The 19,585-nt window shown below is 52.4% G+C and overlaps 5 protein-coding genes across 5 annotated transcripts; 2 read left to right on the forward strand and 3 right to left on the reverse strand.

Moving 5' to 3' along the window:
- Window positions 1–814: 814 nt before the first annotated feature.
- On the reverse strand, window positions 815–6,001 carry AAFC00_001339 (uncharacterized protein; the record flags this gene model as incomplete). The annotated part of the gene is made up of 4 exons (XM_069340518.1): window positions 815–2,743; window positions 2,794–2,948; window positions 3,005–4,850; window positions 4,922–6,001. The coding sequence occupies 4 exons, from the start codon at window positions 5,999–6,001 to the stop codon at window positions 815–817; spliced, it is 5,010 nt and encodes a 1,669-aa protein (XP_069203986.1).
- Window positions 6,002–7,463: 1,462 nt separating this feature from the next.
- On the reverse strand, window positions 7,464–9,714 carry AAFC00_001340 (uncharacterized protein; the record flags this gene model as incomplete). The annotated part of the gene is made up of 3 exons (XM_069340519.1): window positions 7,464–7,930; window positions 7,992–9,432; window positions 9,529–9,714. 3 exons carry the CDS (start codon window positions 9,712–9,714, stop codon window positions 7,464–7,466), a joined length of 2,094 nt encoding a protein of 697 aa, XP_069203987.1.
- Window positions 9,715–10,792: 1,078 nt separating this feature from the next.
- AAFC00_001341 (uncharacterized protein) lies at window positions 10,793–12,337 on the forward strand (the record flags this gene model as incomplete). The annotated part of the gene is made up of 3 exons (XM_069340520.1): window positions 10,793–10,859; window positions 10,936–11,261; window positions 11,327–12,337. The coding sequence occupies 3 exons, from the start codon at window positions 10,793–10,795 to the stop codon at window positions 12,335–12,337; spliced, it is 1,404 nt and encodes a 467-aa protein (XP_069203988.1).
- A 1,108-nt stretch (window positions 12,338–13,445) lies between these two features.
- On the reverse strand, window positions 13,446–15,724 carry AAFC00_001342 (uncharacterized protein; the record flags this gene model as incomplete). The annotated part of the gene is made up of 2 exons (XM_069340521.1): window positions 13,446–15,607; window positions 15,712–15,724. The coding sequence occupies 2 exons, from the start codon at window positions 15,722–15,724 to the stop codon at window positions 13,446–13,448; spliced, it is 2,175 nt and encodes a 724-aa protein (XP_069203989.1).
- A 1,447-nt stretch (window positions 15,725–17,171) lies between these two features.
- Window positions 17,172–19,248, forward strand: AAFC00_001343 (uncharacterized protein; the record flags this gene model as incomplete). Its single annotated transcript, XM_069340522.1, has 2 exons — window positions 17,172–18,941; window positions 19,009–19,248. 2 exons carry the CDS (start codon window positions 17,172–17,174, stop codon window positions 19,246–19,248), a joined length of 2,010 nt encoding a protein of 669 aa, XP_069203990.1.
- Between the last annotated feature and the right edge of the window lie 337 nt (window positions 19,249–19,585).

The raw sequence follows: 19,585 nt of genomic DNA on the forward strand, positions 1-19,585 counted from the left end.
CAAAAAGGATCCAAAAGCCCGCAAAAACCCGCACAATCCGCATGATTCATCTAATTGTGACAATGGGTTGTAAAGGCATGATGTACCGCGACGAAGAAGTATGCAGAGCCGTATATGCAGGCGTGCCTCCGGGAACACCAGTGTTCGGGCTCGCGGGCACACATCACCAAAAAGTCGCCGAGGACATGGGGCTTCCTTTCACGCCGGAGATTTACGGAGACGTCAAGTACAATGGCGATATGACGCTGGTTATTGATCGCAAGAAACAGTAAGCTTTTTTTTCCGGAAGAAGAAAATCCAGTGAAATGGGGTTGGCGTGTGGGGAGGGATGCTGGAATGCCGTTTGCTGATGCTTTCTTGATGTTAGACCGTGGACTTCTGAGCAGACCGAGGCGCATATCAGAGTTCAGCTGGAACAGTCTTCCGTCGTTGCTGTGACAGGAGAGACTGTCGAGATGCCGATTGGAGATCGCGAGGTTTCGTTGTGTTGTCATTCGGATTCCCCTGGAGCAGTGGATATCGTCAAGACGGCAAGGAGATTGGTGGATGAATTCAACGCAAAGCATACTTTTACATGAACAACGCATGTCTGTAGAATGAAACGACGGCATCGAACGTCTTGTTTAGTCTATCTAATGCTTATGAAGACGCCGAAAAGAGCCCCGTCACTTGAGCCATGCTCTTACCACTATCGAGCAATCCACTGCATTGTTTGCATGAAGATGCACATTTTCCGCTATATGAGTAGAGAGTGATTGTATTCCACAGAGCCGATGCGTCCATTCTTGAAGACGTTGGTGCTCTAAAAAGACTATCAGAACTTCTGACTAGGGTCCAACACTTGCTGATATTCCTCGATGTCTTTAATGGTCTCGTTGAATGCATCCGAGACCGCAGCCGCTGCGTGGTTGCGGTTTGCATCACTCTTGGTGCGCCAAATGGCATCCATTAAACTAGACATAACCTGCTCCAGCTGCTCGATAGTCAGTCCGCTAGACTTGGTTACCAGTTCTGTATGCAGTCGATGTAGGTTATCCGGGTCCACCGGGATTACATGCAGGTAGTTCTCCACCGGTTCGTTGAGCAAAGCATGGACTGATGATGATTGCCGGTTGTGCTGTGGTGGCCCCATGACTTGTGGTGAGGACTGAGATGCTTGCGACCCTGAGCTTGCGATCTCGGGCTGTGTATCTGGAAGTTGACTACCGCCGCTTGGAAGGAACGCACTAAAGTCTGGTAGATCGCCATTGCGGGCAACATTTGACTGACTTGATTCATGTGATCCACCAAGCCCGTTCGAGTGACCAGTGTAGGGACCGCTGGTACGATTGCTTTGGTCGCTCGTCCTCTGTCCTGAAGTTGTTGTCGAAGCACTGTTGTAATAGTCCTTGATATCCGTGCCAGGACGAATTTGCGTGATTGCACTTGTTTGAGTATGACTTTGTGTGCGCTGGGGGTCCGATCCGGACAAAGCGAAGTTTTCATACTTGTTCTCGTGTGCATTCGAGACTGAGGACAGGTCTTGACTATCTGTCATTTCGGTGTCCTCGTGAAACCCTTGTGGCGCTTCCGAGCCACCTGTACCATTCTGAAGTGGGGCATGGCCTGTTTTGGCTGGGGTAAATGGCGGTAGGGCGCGTGCGCCTGGAACATTCTCGCCAAGGTGCAGAGGTCCTGCAGATTGATCGCCGGTGCTGTTTGACACATGGGGCGGGATATTGGCTGTGACAATGGGGACATCGTAGCCGTCTCGTCGTGATTGCTCTGCCTTCTCCAGTATCTCCTTTTCTCGAGCTTGTTCTCGAGCCGAAACAGCCTCACACTCGGCGATGAGAGCTGGTTGCGAAGCCTCGAGGCTGATCATATCCACTTCAACGTTTGCAACCATCTCATTTGCTTTTAGTGTCCGCTCAGGATCGCCACTGGTTCTAGCGTCCTTTGCAAGACGCTTGATGTCGGCAAGGAAGTCCTTTGGCCTTTTGTAGTAGCCATTTGAGAGTCGATTCTCAATGGTCACGATCTCGAGGTTGTAGTAAAATCTGCCTGTAGCCGTCTCGCGGAGTCCAGTTACACCCTTCTCGTCCTTCTCTAAAGTGTAAGGTCGATCAAGCATCTGCTGCGCCTGTTCATGATCCAAATCCGTGGTGACCACGTCATCGTCCTGCTCATCGTAAAGGTAAGCAATGAGGCTGTCGTCAACGATAGGTGTCCTGAATTTTCTGTATTTGAGCTTGATCTGATCCATGACCTGCTGGATATGCAGTTTCAGCATATTCAGTGTGTGTCGATCCCGTTTCTTCTGAGCTTTGATCTCGGCCTTGGTAGGACCCTTTGGTGTTTCAATCTCTGGCGCTTCAGGGAGCTCCTCCAACACTCGTTGCTTTCTGTTTGACGGATCCGGGAAGTCTCTAGGTGATCGTCCAACATATTGCATCAAATTTGTAAAGTATTCTTTCCTCGCAGCCTCATTTGGCCGATCGAGCTTGAAATTGTTCTTGCTGGAGTACCCGAAGAGATCTCGCATCATACCGCCATCTGGCTTGTGGTCTTCTGTAGGCATCTCCAGGACGCCTAATAGAAGTACGGGGTCGGTGGGAGGGAGGCTTCTCAGGATGCCGGTAAACGTCTTTATCGCTGAATCGCTCAGAGTTATGTACCAGTTCTCCACATCTGGTATGTATATCACGCTGGGTTTGTGTCGCTTCACTTCCTCGAAGAGCTGCACGATCGCTGCCTCGGGAGACTGTACTTCATGTTAGCCACGTCCTGCCTTGAAGTCCGATTTCGGCTTACCCTGGTTGAATCCCTCAACAGCGTTGGCAGGTCGAAAGACTGAACATGAAGACCTTCGAATTTACTCAAAAGTGCTTGACTGAGGTACTGTTGTCCCATTCCTTGCAGTCCACGAATGAGTAGTCTAGGACGGAAAATTCTCGCTGTCTCGAATTCTGGAGCAGCCGTTAGTACGATGTCGTATGCATAAGAAGAAAATTCATTTCGATACCTCGCGCCAGTGTTTCTTTCTCAAATCCACGCTCGTCATCCCTATCATCAAACATGGCTTCTTCGAGTGCAGTAGCTCGCTTTTTCTGAGGGATGATCTCGTCAAGCAGTGCTGACGCTTTCACGAGAGACTCGCGCAAGAGTGGTTCGATGCTTTTGTTGAGCGGGGCAGCCGCCGAAGATGCGGATCGCTCAGATGATGGTACGATCTTGTTAACGGAAATCATGAAGTCTTTCGCCAGCACCCTGATCTTGGTTGGATCGATGAGCAGTTTTTTAGTGCTCTTGTATATTTGCGGAAATGTGCCCTGCACAGCATTCAAAGCGGCCTCTGTGCACAGAGCTCGAAGATCAGCGCCTCCGTAGCCCTTTGTCAAACTCGCCAGTTGATCCTTGAATGCCGGTTGCAGAGGCGGGTCCCAGCCCTTAGTATGGATGTCAATGATCGCCAGCCGTCCTGATTGATTAGGTAGAGGAAAGTAGAATTCTCGATCAAATCGGCCAGGCCTACGCAAAGCGGGATCAACGGAGTCAGGACGATTGGTCGCTCCAATCACGACCACCTGACCTCTGCCATCCATACCATCCATGAGCGCAAGCAACGTAGCTACGATGGAGGCATGAATCTGTTCTTGCTTGCTTGAGCGTACAGGCGCGAGCCCATCAATTTCATCAAAGAAAATGATACTCGGCTGGTTCTTTCGGGCCTCCTCGAAAAGCAATCTCAGTTGTCTTTCGGCCTCGCCCACCCATTTGCTGAGCGCATCTGCACCCTTGCGCATATAGAAAGTTACCTTCTTGCCTTGAGAACTGACGCTTGACGCCAGAGCACGAGCTAAGAGGGTTTTACCCGTTCCGGGTGGACCATGGAATAGGACGCCACGTGGAGGGGTGATCTTGAATTGTTGGAAGACTTCGGGGTAAAGTAGAGGAAGAGCAACCATCTCTTTCAGTCGATCGATGTGATCGTCCAGACCTCCGACCCCCTCGAAACTAACATTTGGATCGACACCAAGAGGATCCGCGTCAGCCAGCGCCTTCTTGTCTTTGAATTTGCCAAAGTTAGAGGGTGCGCCGGCTGTGCTTTGGGCCGGATCTGCGTTGTGAGTCTGTGGGAACATAGGTGCCGCAGCGGCTGTGGGAGTCATGCCAACAGTGCCCCCAAGTCTAGGCATCTTAGACATATTGTCATCATCGCTGCTGTCAGATTCGACGCCAGCCGCTGCGCCCGTGCCTTCAGGACCGCCGAATACAGGAGTAGGTCCTCCGGCACCACCAAATGGGCCAAGGGTTGAGAACAAACTTCTCCACGGTGCAGCACCACCTCTGCGATTGCGCTGCGATGCTGGAGCAGGGGCGACAACGGTCTCCTCGTCATCTCGCTGAAGCAATTCTGGACGGAATATTCTGTAATCTGGGCGGTTGCTGCGATTACGTAGGGTGGTAGGCTCGAAGGTTATACCCTCTGTAGTTCGCTTGCTTCGGCGTGGACGTTTGTTTCGACGACGGTCCTCATCAAGCTCCGCAGCTTCGTCGGCAATCTCGTCGAGATCAAGCTCGCTTGCAGCGTCGTCAGAATGATTGCTACGTTGAGAACCTCTGCCACGTTTCCCGGCTAACCGCGTCGAGCGTCTACCTCCATTACTGCTTGAGTCATTGTCGCTCTTGCGGGACTTCCTGTTGGAATGCTGCAGTTCGTCAGAGCTCGAGATGTGTTCGTCTGCGGCATTGTCGTCTGCGTCGGGTTCGAAGTCGCTGCTCTGTTCTTGTCCAGCCTTGCGCGGGCGCAACGCTCTTCGGGACCCAGAATTAGAGGCAGCTGGGGGACTCTCGGGCTTGGCACGTGACTAGCAGAGAGGATCAGCATCGTAGAATCACGAATGTTACAGCCAATGGAAAGCAATCCAGTAATACTCACTCTCAGACTTCTGCCGCCTCTCGTTTTAACAGGTTCGTCATCGTCATCTTCATCTTCATCACCGTTACCCTCAATGGGTTCCTTTGGCGCAAAAGCATCGGACTCAGCTTTGTCCTCCTCGACATCATCATCTTGCTGGGCATCCGGGGCAAAAGGAGATTCAACATCGCTTGCTTCCACCTTGGGATCCTCATCTGCACCAGCTGCGTAATCGTCAATGCCTGGGAGCAAGTCACCCTGGCCAGACTGAACATTGAAATCCTGAGAGGCGGGGTTTTCCTCTTGTGAGACTTCCATTATGGCACTGGGATATGATTTGAGGCCCTGAGTGTGTCTGGTTGTGCGAGTTCGTGATAGAGAGCGCGGTATCGCTAGTGGTTGTGGTTCTGGTGTTGCTGTTCCTTTACGCGCAATGCGTGTGTGACGGCCAGAGCCGGTCAATGCAACCAGATCAGTCTCTTCGTCGTGCGATATGCGGCTACTACGCCGGGTTCCAATAGCTGCAGCTGCTGAGGGAGTCGCGCTTCTCGCCTCGAACCTGCTGCCAGTCCGTGATCTGGTGGATCTCTGATTTCTTGCCGAGCTTTTCGAAAAATCTACGGGAAGCTTGACAACCAGAGACTTTCGTGGGACGCTACCTTCCCTCTTCACTTTGGGAGAAGGAGGAGCAGCTTCGGAGTCCGGGACTTCAGAATCACCGTCTCCTTCTTCTTCTTCTTCCTCTTCGTCGCTTGACTCAGCGTAGTCCTTTGGCTTGATCGCCGTCTTGCGCACTCTACGGCCAGTCTTGGGATTGACTTTGACTGGCTCGTCGCCTTCGTCTGCGTCGCTCTCGGCACCGAACGAGTCGTTGTCGTCGCTGCTGACACTGTCGTCTTCGATGACTCCGTCAGAGTCTCCGTAGCTTCCCCCTCTTCTCGCTCGTTTAGTTGGTTTTCGAGACTTGGTCTTGGGTCTCGGTGTTCTTTTCGTATTGCGCGCCCGTTGCGAAGAGGTGAAAGCGTTGTTGTCGTAGTCCTCGTCGTCGGAGTCGCTTTTCGGGGGTTCGTCGAAATCGGCCTTGCGTTTCCGATAAGCCATGCCGGTTGGAGGTGATGTTACGATGCAAGATCAGATCCCTAGCGAAAGAACTTGCGCGGCGCAGTCTTGGTGATCATCTGCAGATCGGATAGAGTTCAATGTGTTCAAAGCAAATGCTGTCGCGTCGGCGTTTGGAGGATGGTTTTAAGCCTTCAAGTCAGAGATGAGTTTCCAGCGACCACACACCACACTGTCACACACGAAAGATGATAGCCAGAAGTCGATGGACCATGGATGAAGCATAGATAAAACACAACGCGAAAGAGAAGAAAGGATGGAAATGAATGATGGGAAGTGCACTGATGAGTTGGGTGATGAGCTGCACTGCACGGGCGAATCTTGGCTTGGCGTTTTATGCCGCTAGTCATTTTAAACTATCAGCCCCGGACGGGAATCAACACTCGCTTCTGCCGTCCAATGCCATCAACAAAAACAACTCCAACACTCTGATCGTGAAATAATGGACCTGAACATGGTCAACGGTGATTCTAAGACCGCGTCAGCTAGAGTCGTCGCTCCCTGGATGCCTTACGGGCTTAAAAAGGACCTTACGACCTTCTGAGCCGTCGCCACACCACATTCTACAAGATCATATTCCATTCGAATACCCTGCTGTCTGACCTTGCTGCCGTAGATCTCCCCGCATCATGCCATGTGCCTAGATGTAGTTTATTTCAACTTCATTGTTCCTGGCGCCATGTGGACCTTGGCACGTGACTCGGGCTACAACGCCTCTCCGTTTCAGCAGCATGGGCCCCTCGAGGTCCGGGAACTTTGATTCAGCGTGGCAGAAAGGATAAAGTGTCGCATTCGAAAGCTTTAATCTGCATATTGGTTGGAAGTTCGACCGATACATGTCCTGAGTATCTTGCATAGCAGTCACGAGGTCAAGCTCAGACGAGTTGTGCAAGAACCACACCCCTGCCCGAAGGAGCAAGACAAGTGGCGTTTACAGATGGTGTATGACTGATATATAAGTGAAGATGTTCTCTGATCGCATTGTTGCAGATGCAGTAGTGATCCGAGTATACAGAATTTGCTTCGAGCACAGTGACGGAAGAACGCACATACTCGAATGCTGACGGGACGATTGCTTGGTGTTGCTCCAGTGCTTGACTTGACGTACGTCCCCAGGTTTCGGGATGTCTTGGCATTGCTATACAGTCAGAACCACCGGAGCACAACGACAATAAAGGGCACGAATCCATTGAGCTACCTTATGTTCCAGGCATGAACTGACCTGAAATGCATTTTTCATATCAGCTGTTATACATTTCACTGCCAACGTGTGATTGGCCCCATTTCGTGCTTCCTCCCAACGCTTCCATATATACATTGACGCCTCTAACGCTATGCACCGAGAAACAAAAACCGTATAGCGCATCCCAAACCACTTTTTCGTCCGAACAACATCGAATTCGAGGAGTATCCTCAAGCTCTTCCCATAGTGTACAAGATAGATTTACTTGCCGAAACCTGGAACGCCGGTCCAGGCCTTGCCCTCGGGCAGCTTGGGCTTGCCGAAGCCGAGATCGAGGTCCAAGATGATCTTGAGTGCGTTGCGACTCCTCAGGTACGGCAGAGGAGCGTTGGCTTGTTGTAGACCGGTTGCGGGCTCTACGCTTCCTCTTGGGCCGAGGTCTTCCTCGCCGCCGGGCAAGGGAAGAAGCCCTTGTAGAACTTCGTATCCGGCAAGGGTGAATCCGAATTGTGGCGATGATCGGAGGATACGAGCAGGACCACCCTTGAAGAAAGCGCGGAAGCCTTCTTCTCTCCAGACTGTCTTGGCGCAGTGTCGGAGGGAGGTGTATTGTGTGTCTCCCTTGCGCGCTTCGACTTGAAGACGGGTCTTGATGACGTCGCAGGGGGTCGTGAGGTAGGCGGCGGGCATACCAGCAATGGCACCTGCGGTGAGGAGCTGCAGAACGCCTGATTGACAAGAAGTGTTAGCAACAACACGGACAAAGTTGTAAGGTAAGCAATAGCTGACCGAGCTTCTTGTTGGGGCCCTCGCCGAAGTAATCTCTCTTCAAGTGGTTGTACGTGGGGAAATAGATGGCGGAGAACGGAACATCTCTCAATAGACAAGCGCTAGCTCCCTTGTAAAGACCAACCAAACCCAAGTTGCGCACAATCCACATAGCACTCCTCTTTTCGACCTGCTTCTGCGATTTGGCGACCTCTCCCTGCACTTGCAATCGAATTTTGACAATCTCGAGAGGGTTGGTGAAGATGACTTGACATGCACCTGCAGAAGCACCAGCAAGGACCTCGTAAGGCCACCAAATGGCTCCAGTCTTGGGGTTGGAGAACTTGCCGCGGACAAGGTCGTTGACAGTCAGCTTGATGGCCTTTTCGGGGGCGACACCGACCAGCTGAGGCAAGACGCCAGAGTATAGACCCTTCGCACCCTCGTTGGAGATGACCTTCTTGAAGCAGTCGAGAGAGTTCTTGTAGAGCAATTGACCCACCCTAGCGCTTCGCTGATTCTGCATGCGAGTCTTGACCAGATCGATGGGGTAAACCATAAAGGCACCAAAGGCACCGGCGATGGATCCAAGAGCGAAGTGATGAGCACTAACAAGGACGTCGTGCAGGAATGACTTGGACTTTGCGACGGCGGCTGCTGCAACATCAGAAGCGGCGCCGGTTGCGTGGGAGGCATGCGAGGCGATCCACGAAGCATCGAGAACTCTGGCAAAGTCGGAAACGGCAAGGCGACCCGAAGGTTGATCCAAGCTAGCAAAGTGGAAGAGAATATCGGCCTCCATTGGGGTGAACAGAGAGAAGCGGGTGATGCGAGCAGCCTCGTTCAAGAAGTCAGTTCGAGTGATCTTGCCATCATCGGACTTCTGTACAGCGTTGCGAATGACGAGTTCGACAAGATCCATCTCACGAACGACGTTCTGGAAAGCGCGCACGTTGGCGTAAGAGATCTTGCTGCCAGGCGAGATGTTGCAGAGGGTGGTCAGGTTGGAAAGAAGATGGTCGGACAGCTTGTGGCCAGCGGTCTCTCGAATGATACGCTCGAAGTCGTCAGGCTCAATGTAACCATCGTTGTTCTTGTCAAGACGGTGGAAAGCCTGGCGGATACGCTCGCCCTGAAGACCTCTAAGCATCTGGGCGAATTGAGGGTATGTCATGCTGTGCCTGTTCTTGCTGTCGCCAATGTAGAGAGAGGCCCAATTGGAGTCCCAGTCAAAGGGGATGGTATCGGGGTTGCGGTTGCGAGCGTAGGCGTCCTTGAACGACTTGAAGTCGACCATACCGGTCTTTGGGTCTGCGAAGAGGCGGAAGGCAATCTCGTACTCGGCATCAGGCTTGGCCAACAGGTTGTTGAATGTGCTCCAATCGGAGAGGGTAACGCGACCGCTTTTGCTGCGGTCCGCGACCTGGAAGAGAATGGCATATTGCGAGCGCTTGATCTTGTGCTGTTTGGAGAGTAGAGTGAGTCAGCGGAGGTGTTGTTTTTATTCACAAAAAGCCATTGAGAACGACAAGCAGCAAAGGGCGCAAGACGGACGTACGTAGTCTTCGCTCTCGGGAGCAATGGCGCTGATGAAACGATCCTCGTCCATGTAGTAGTCTCCAGACTCGGTGTCATCGATGGCATGTTGCATGAAATCAAGACGCGACTGGTGGGAGAGCTGAGGCTCATCCTCAACTCCCAGAAGCGCCTCCTTGACGGTCTCTTTCATGGCTACGGCAGTCATGGTGGCGATGAGAGACGTATGTAAGGACTAGATGAGACGAGAAGGGTGTAAGATGGTACTCTGTACGCCGTTGCTGGGCTTGTGACTGGCCTGTGATGCGATGTCGGCCTCAGGAAGAAGTGCGTCCGGGGAAAGATAGAGACGCACGGTTGCCCGAGTGCGCACTTGCCTTGAGTCGGTGGTGTGAGAAGTGGAAGAAGTGGAAGAGTGTACACTGTAGGGCCACGGTGGCTATCGGGAGACGGTCAATTAGATGCTCGTTGAACTATGAAGCTAGCATAAGGTATACTGAGATACAGGACTCACCTGTCACGCTCTACGTGTTCCAAAATTCACAAGGACGCTAAGAAAAGCCCAGAGTTCAGGTACTCGACGGTTGATACTGGGACTATGGCAATATACCTTAGAGTTACCTGACACTACTTTAGCCAGAGCAAGCAAGGAAGACGAACACACAAGGAAACTTTTGATTTTCTAATCGACCGCTCTTATAAGCTCAAAGGTCACGCCGCAATTCGTCACATAGGCTACTCAGATGAATAGAAAGACTTGTTTCGGGAGAAGTCGGCCCTGATTGGCTCCATGTTTACTGGAGGAAGAAAAAGAAAGATTAATCCACCTCGCGCTTCCGGTGACTGTCAACTTTGTGCACTACAAGTGAAAATGTTAAGGCTCGAGTCACGATGCGATTAAGGTTATCGATTTATCCTGGAATTTCCGAGCCACTCTTGGTCATTTCATCCGGCTTGGCGACGAGTGCGAGCCTGCCAAGACTGTTCAATAGGAGCTCCAAGCCCGCTACTGCCCTCATGTCTGGAGTACAGAGGTACCTGTCGCGATGTCTCTTTAGGGAAGGTACGCCGACAGGCAACAACGACGTCAGTCCGATCTCAGCTGCAACACCACCATTTGCATGTGAATGATACCCGGGTGAATAAGTATAATCGAGGAAGAGCAATAGACGTCAGAGGACTGAGGTGCTCATCACGACTAACATCAACTTCAATCATAAACACGCCAGGTCTTTGACAACTCATACAGCTACCTGAGACATATAAACAGTCGAACCTGATCCAAAATGGCAGGCGTGGTGGAGCAAAGTGCTCACTTTACAGATCGTAGGACCAAGGGATTGCCTGTCGCCGGTAAGTGGGATGCGCTCGGAGAACATATATGTATATCTCTATTTGTGGACCTGTACTGAGTCTATACGTCCCACAGATGCCCCAAAGTTCGATCTTGAGAGTTATGCGACCAACTACGACTTGCACACACGGATCCTACGCCTGAGGCATATCGCCCAAATATGTCCTCCTCTTGCTCTCGAGGCCTTGCATCTCGCTTTTGCTGCAGTCAAAAACACCAAGGATACGGCTCTGTATCTAAGTCTCGCTACGCTTCTGCGCAACGTCGATCCCAGCGATCCTCTAGCTACGCCACAACTGGATTGGGTGGAAAGGACGAACAAACTAAATGAGCAGGAGACAGATCGTCTTGAACATGAGCTGCGTGGCTACAAGAACAATCTCATCAAGGAGAGCATCAGGGTTAGTTCTAGTGGTCATCCCAAATATCATGCATGTCTCGGGTCTAACAGTATGTGAACCTCCAGATGGGTCAAGAAGATCTCGGAACGCATTATCTAAACATGGCAAACTTCGATGCTGCTGCAAAGGCCTACCAGAAGATGCGCGAGTTCTGCACGACGCCCAAACACATCGCCGAAATGACTACTAAGCTGATATACATCAACCTCATCTCACATCAGTGGCTTCACGCCTTATCAAACTGCCAGAAACTGCGTGCTCTATCCTTGCGACCTGAAGACAAGGCTCGCTTTGATCCCATAGCCCAGGTTGCGTCTGCCCTGGCCAACATGGGTCAAGGCAACTATCGAATGGCCGCCGTGACTTTCATCGCCGTGGACCCATCATATATTACTCTTGGACCTGTCGCAGGAGTTGACTTTGCCACCAGCGTCATGACTGGCAACGACGTCGCCGTCTATGCGGCACTTTGCGCACTTGCTTCGATGGACCGCCAGGAGCTACAGTCTCTTGTTCTTGACGATTCTCGCTTCCGCAACTTTCTCGAGCTTGAGCCTCACGTTCGCCGGTCGATATCTCTTTTCTGCGCGGGAAAGTACACCCATACTCTTGCCATTCTCGACTCTTATCGCAACGACTACCTCCTCGACCTCTTTTTGACGTCACATCTCGACTCGCTTTACCAAATGATCAGGAGCAAGAGCATCGTTCAGTATTTTGTTCCATTCTCGTCGGTCACATTATCCGCACTCGCGACTGCATTTCCTCCCTCCGCCGCGCCCTCTGCATCGGCTACTTCGGGATCTATCGAGGATGAGCTGGTCGACATGATCCACCGCCGTCAGCTCCACGCCAGGATCGACTCTGTGAACGGTATTCTCGAGCCTCCACCAAAGGACAGCAGAGAAGATGCCCATCAAGCAGTCATGAACACAGCCGACGATATCGAGCATCAGCTTCGCTTGAAGCTGCACCGGATCAACATGATGCAGGCCGGACTCGAGATCCAAGCGCCCAAGAGTGGAAAGGGTAAGAGCGCGTGGGCGCAAGGTAACCCTGCGCTTTCAATGGCGTGAGTGGAAAGGCAGAGATATGGTTCGGTGGGCGTCATGGGACTGTGGAAGGACGGACGGGCTTTGGTCAGGCGAAGATACTAGATGGGATCGGGATCGAGACATGGCGGGGACAGCGGCATTGTCTCTATGAATTGTTTGTTACACGACTCGGAAATGCATAGCTACGGCGTTTTCTTTTCTCTACTCATTCTTCACAAAACATCCACGAGCGTGGGTCGTGATTGAGACACAAATATCAGGCATTTCCTGAGGGACGGGGTGTGGGTCGGGAAAAGAAGAGACATAACGAGATGAAAGGAACAAGCTAGACAGACAGACAGACAGACAGCTTACATCTCACCCTCCCCTCTACCATTACATAATCAGGGGTGTTCGTTCCTCTACACTATACCACCTGCCTTTCCGGCCCTGTCTGGTTCACAAAGACATGAACCGAACGAGTGTCTGTCTCAGATAGTGCGGTATACAATACAGCAAATGACCCAGAGAAGCCAAGCCAAGCATAGGAAACCACAAGAACAGTCCAAAAGCAGAAAGCCAAGCAGCGAATGCATCGAAGCGAGAAAGGACACGAGACGAGAACACTGTATCCAAGTGATAGGTAAAAGAGTACCTCGTTATCAACGAGGACAGGGTCGCCCACATGCCAACATGCCCGCACTCGAGAAATGCAGAGAACACCCCTCTCTGTCTTGCAGTTCTTGATATCAGGTGATTGGAACGGACATTCATGACAGAGCGGGAGGAAGTCTGAGCATGGAAACATGGCGAGAGATCGGGATGTTCAGATATCAAGCAAGTAAGGAGTAGGCTCATTGAATAGAGTGGTATGATAGTAGTGTAGTATATACCCTTTCGCGCGTGAAACATTCGCTTTGATGCGACAAGGAATCCAATATACTGAGCTAGCTCGAACACACACACACACACACATGGAGGGGCTTGGATAACCTCCCCTGGAACAGAATCCAATGCACGTCGAAATGGTGTGAAAGACTCCCGAAGAAAGATGGGAATTGATAGAGAAGGAAGGACAAGAAACAAGAGAAGAACGCCGTGGTATCACGCTATAACAATTCATCGAACCAAAAGAGAAACGAAACTCATCTCAATCGCCGTCCCCGAACAATTCACCCGCTTCGCGACAATACCTCGCTTCACCGGCTCCTCCCCTCCCGCCGGTTTCGCTCGCCCAGCAGATCAGACTCGCGTCCACCACGCCCCCGATCACGCCTTCGATGGCACCCAGGACTGCCCATCCGATCGTCGCCGCGATGAAACCCACGATATAGGCGTAGAGACTCCCCTTGAATCCTCCGCCTGCGAGCTGCACGGTTCGAGCTGACTTGACCCAGCCGCCGAAACCCAGGGCAAACGACATGATGAACCGGGTCGCGTGCAACAAGAGTTTGGCGAGTCGATATGGGATCAGACTGCCTCCTGATGGTGACGCAAATGCCGACGGGTTCAATGTGGTGGTGGGGGATGTCTTGGAGACAAAGTGCAGCTGAGACAAGCCGCGCGCACTGATACTCAAGGGCTGCGAATGGATGGCGGCATACGTCAGTGTCAGCGGATTCGTGAGTGCTGCCAGAGAGGTCGGCACCATGGAAAAGGCGCACAGCGTTACGAGACTGGCAATTCGGCGGGGCAGGATGATGAGCGGCAGACGGATCAGCAGTGCCAAAAATGTCGAAAGACAGATGGTGCCGAGCATAGGACCTGCAGCATGGGAGAACGAGGCCTTTACCACAGCAGTCGACGAGGGCGCCGGCACGCTCAAACGGTGAAAGTACCATTGAGACACCGTTGCTGCGGTCGTCGCACGCTGGATGCCAGCGATGACACCCAATGACCACAGATAGACCATGGCAAAATAAAAGCCCAGCCACCAGGTGTTCAGATCAACAATGAAAGTCTGAACTTTGGAAAGGTGACCTCCCAGGAATATCCTCGTGAACATGCCCATCCAGATCCATGTGAAGCACACGACAACGCCCAGCGTGCCGAAGCCCATTAGTGTCAAGGCAGGGGATGCGGTCACGATGCGGCAGGCGAACTCCAGGATGCCGATTGCTTTGCCCAGAGAGTGTCGGCCTTTGTATACGGAGTAGACCCAAACGCAAGCAGTCACGGCGGGAACAAGTGAGAGCCATCGCATCGCCCGGTCTTGGATGCTGGTGCCACTCCACGCACCCTTGTAGCTCGAGACGAAGGGATATATAGAAAAGGAGACGAGGATGACGGGCACAGCAACCAACATGGCCAGAACCAGGAAGCGGACATATTCTCGCAGAAGAGCAAGCCAGATCATGGCAACAATGACTGTAAGTACCGTGTCCCACAAGAGCATGTTGATCGAGGACATGAGTGCGGAATATATAGTGTCTCCCAGCGGCTTCTTTGACGTCGGGGTCGAGGTGTGCAGCCAGACCAAGACAAAGGTCGCAAACATGGCAAAGATGGCAATCTTGTATAATGAAGCCCAGAACAAGTCGTGGCGTGGCGGTTCGGGAGCTGGAAGGATGACGGTGGGTGGCACGCTGTCTTGATCCGGGCTGGGTGGGCGTGGTCGTGCAAACGCGGTTTCGGAATCGGTCTCTCGGGGGATGAAAGAGGAAGGCATTGGCGGAGGAGGGTGTCGCGAAGGCGTGTTGATGAAGCGCTGTACGGCCGGGGGTCGATCGTACTCGTCAGAGTCCTCGTGCAGGGTAGAGGCCAGCTCGATGTCGACCAAGCGATCTCTGCCTCTACTCGTGCTGCTGGGCATGCTGGCTTCAGACTCGGGAACAGAGGCGGATCTCTTCGATGCGGGCTGTCGCGGCGGACTGTTGTCCAGAGGATAGTCGTCCGAGGGAGCATCGTCCTGGACGATGAGGTGAGCCGGCGGGTCGTCGGAGTTGTCGCGGTAGTCGTCGTCGAGTTCGGACGACTCTGTCAGATGGCTGGGACCAAAGTTCCGCCTCGACTTCTGTAATGCCAGATAGTCGGCCATGTCCCGCTCATGAAGAGCTTCATCGTCCTCTTGCTCGAAGCCCTGGTGAGTGCTAAACAGCGGGACTTCGGTGTCCTGAGGTCGGCGCGAGGCGAAAGGAAAGCGTGAGAGGTACGAGGCAGATTGCTGATACGGACTGGGCATGGTGGGCCGCTGCACATAGCGCGAGTTGGAGGCCAGACGTCGTCGATCCAGAGGGTTGCGCGATCGGTTCTCGACATCCTGTTGTGCAGCGGGCAGATTGCTCTGCGACTGGGCGAGGAATCGAGAGGCATCTGGGAGGAGACTTGTGTGAGTGGCCAGGTCACGCGACAGGAAGAAGAGAGGAAATGCAAAGGACGGGACGTGTGATTGAGTGAGTCTGGGCGGTGAAACTTACATTCGGAGAACATGACTTGGTTCACGGAAAGGTGAGCACGACGACCAACGACAGCGACACTGTGACGCTGACGTCGACGGTGCGGAGATGGTGTTGTCGAGCAACGGCTGTCGACTCCGCAAGGCAACACTGGCGGTGGAGAAGAAGGCAAGCACGGAACAACAGGATGTTGGAGGCGCCGGATGTGATTGTCAGGCAGAGGTAAGGTTTGGTCAGGTCAGGTCAGGTAGGCTGCAGGCTGTGGAGATATGTGCGAGATGGAGATAAGATGGTGCGCACGGAGCTTCTCCAGTATAGACAAGGGTACTGGAGATCTAGTGTGTACCGGTGTGGAAGAGGTGAAGAGGTGAAGAGGTGAAGTGGTGAAGAGGTGAAGAGGTGAAGAGGTGGGTGAAGAGGTATGTGATGAGGATGTCAGAGGGAGATTAGGTGTGAGACAATAGAAACAGCGGATGTGGTCAGGGACGGCGAGCACCTCAGACAGAATGGAGGGTTCAAATGTGGCCGGACTTAGGCAGCGGTGATGAAAGGATTGGGAAAAGACAAGAACGCGATGACTCGGTATGTAGGTAGCTATCAGCTGCTGCTACTACTACCACTGTGGGCAGATATGCTAACGTCTGATTGATCAAGACTGACACAAGCACGTCCCACAGCTCCAAGTAGAAAGATTCAACGCCTGGTTTCCATGCAAATGCAAATGCAGATGCAAATGCAAGTGCAAGTGCAGCGACAAGTGGAATAAAGTGACCGACACCTGGGATTTGATGGTCACGACCCAAGGGCGACGACTGATGACGAAAGCGTCAAAGGCGCTCGTGCTCGTGCTTCGGTCTTGTCCTTGTGATTGTTGTTATTGTCGTCTAGAGATACACTGGTGAAGTCTGGACATGTCTTGTTTGATGATAAAACAGTGATGCCCACACTATAAGGTACAAGAAGCAAGGCAAGTCGCATTCAGTAAGGTAGATTAATGTACTTGTTTCATTCACCAATACGTCCCGGAGTTTCTAACCCCGACCCAGGAAACCTTGGGACGACGGGGTAGACGGAGCTGGAGAAGCCGACGATGATTCTCCAAAGGGTCCAGCCTGGACAGATCAAAGACGAAAAGACAGAGAAAGAGAGGCGAACCGTTCCAGGCGGGGTCCGATAAGGCGAGATTGAATATCACGGAGATTGTGTCAGATATCACACCTTAGCTTGATTAATAGTGGTCTACTCTTAAGGTATTGTTCATTCGAAGCTGTACGTGTCTTGTCGAATAATCAGCACCAGCTCTGCAATTGGAGGTGACAGGTCTTCTGTATATATCTTAATATACAAGTCAAAAGCTATACGTCTCCAGCAATGGCCCGTCGCTAATAAGACTACATCTGATTGTCCACGAAAGAGGCAGACCCAGCCTCCACTCCTTCCCTCTTCGACAAGAGAACATAGAGGCAGGAAAAAGCATCATCATGTCTCAACCAGCGCAGCAACAGCAGACGCAGGTCGCGGCAGAGGCCGACCAAGGCAGTGGATGGACCTCCAACATCCGCTCTGTCATGCAAATCGTCGGTATCTTCGTCTTCTCCCAGGTTGTCCTGAAACAATTCATGGGCGCTGCCAAAACGGACACGGTCAAACCCACAGAGGCCGCCTTCTCTCCTGGAGCCCGTCCGCCCGATGCTTCTCTGCACTCTGCTATACCGCAGACCATCATGCCCCTGTGGCCGTCCAATGTCTCTCTAGACCTTGCCATGTACATCTCGCCCTCACTGGCAATGCCCGCCCTCAAGTCGATGCCCTCGGAATCCCTCATTATTGACGAAAAGGCCTTCCGCTTCGGCGACTACAACGACAAGCGTGACATCAACACCGTCATCAATGTCCCCAAGGCCGTGCAGGAGAACGGCACACTCTGGGCCCATTTCTACGTTGCTCACCACGGCGCAGTCCTCGACCCCACCGCCCCTGGATACGACTTCTCAAAGGCATACCGTGTTTCTCGCCCACTCACCCAGTATCTGGGCAAGAAGAAGGTTGCCAAGACGAGAAACCTGCTGTCTGCCTCGGAAGACGAGCTTGAATCGACCGACGAGCATGTCCACGATTCTACTGGGCCTACCATCACCTCGTTCTATCACCCCAACTTCACTCTCTCTTTTATTCCCGACTCGGGCGCTATCCAGTTCCCCCAGATGCACCCCGCTACCCGTCAGTTTGTCCATCTCGAGCCCAGTGGTGCCCGCGATGAGTCCGGCAAAGGTGCCTGGTACTACCCTATCTTGTGGCCAAACACTTTCTGGCAGCTGCGAAGCCACATGACCGAGATCAATTCCACAGTCACCGAGCTTCCCCTCAACATACAGCTCAAGAACGAAGCCAATTGGAAGTTCAGCATAATGGCCAGCATGGACGAGGGCATGAAGGAGAACGCACGAAAGGCCGCACAAGGCCAGACTGCCGCGGGCGGTGGTGACGGCAGCGAACTCGAGATGATCAAGGAGGTCATCCTGGACAGCAACATCTACCTTCTGGCCACCACGGGTATCGTCAGCATTTTCCACATGATTTTCGAGCTGCTGGCATTCAAGAGCGATGTCTCGCATTGGAAAAACAAGAAAGACAATGTGGGTACTTCGGTCCGTACGATCCTGGCCAACGTCTTCATGCAGGCCATCATCTTCCTCTACCTCCTGGACAACAACGAGAACACTTCCTGGATGATTCTGTTCGGTCAAGGAATGGGTATTGCCATCGAGGCTTGGAAGATCACAAAGTCTGTCGATGTGCGCGTTCGCCCCACCCCCGAGGGTTCCCTGCTGCCGTATCGCGTCGTCTTCGAGGACAAGCACAAGTTGTCGGACGTGGAGAAGAAGACGCAAGAGTACGACGAGATTGCCTTCAAGTATCTCTACATTGTCGCCGTGCCTTTGCTTCTAGCGTACGCCGTCTACTCTCTGCTGTATGACTCGCACAAGAGCTGGTACAGCTTCATCATCGCCACTCTCGTCGGCTCCGTCTACGCATACGGATTCCTCATGATGGTCCCGTCGCTCTACATCAACTATCGTCTGAAGAGCGTTGCCCACATGCCCGCCAGAGCAATGACGTACAAGTTCCTGAACACTTTCATCGATGATTTGTTTGCCTTTACCATCAAGATGCCCACCCTGCATCGTCTGGCCACTCTGCGTGACGACGTCATCTTTTTCGTCTATCTGTACCAATCATACAAATACAAGGTACGTGTTTTTTGTTTTCTTCAGTCTCTCCGCCAACAAACAATAATACTAACAACGAGAACACCAGGTCGACTACACGCGCGTCAACGAATTCGGCCAAGGCGGCGACGACGAAGAACTCGAGGAGAAGACGGCGAACAGACCCCTCACGACTCCCGCTGATGCCGATGCCAGCGTCAAGGAAGGCAAGGACATCAAGGCCCCGGAGATCAAGGTCAATGTCAATGTCAGCAAGGGCGGGTCGACGTCTGCTTCTGCTTCTTCTTCGTCTGCGAGCAAGAAGGGGGCTGCTAAGAAGAGGAAGTGAAGCTGAATACAACCATGCAGCGTTTGAAAGAGGGAAACTCAAATGGAAAAAAGGCGTGTGTGCTCGGAAATAGAAACGTAAATCAGAAAAGAAAAGACCGGGATGATCACCTGGCTAAAGACCTGTCAAAGACAACCCAATGTCTGTGCAGGACGAGAAAGAAGGAAGAAAGGAAGAAAGGAAGGAATCGGACTCCTTGATCTGTGAAGTGTATATGTATATACATCTTGGAAAGCCTTACTCTAGGTTATATATGTATTTGCAAATCTACGTCTTGAACAGCCAGCCTATTCAGAAGTATTCCTCGATCATACAAAGTCAAGGAAACCACCATACG

The sequence above is a fragment of the Neodothiora populina genome (genome assembly GCF_041146345.1).
Source record: "Neodothiora populina strain CPC 39397 chromosome Unknown canker_contig_12, whole genome shotgun sequence".
Lineage (NCBI taxonomy): Eukaryota > Fungi > Ascomycota > Dothideomycetes > Dothideales > Dothioraceae > Neodothiora > Neodothiora populina.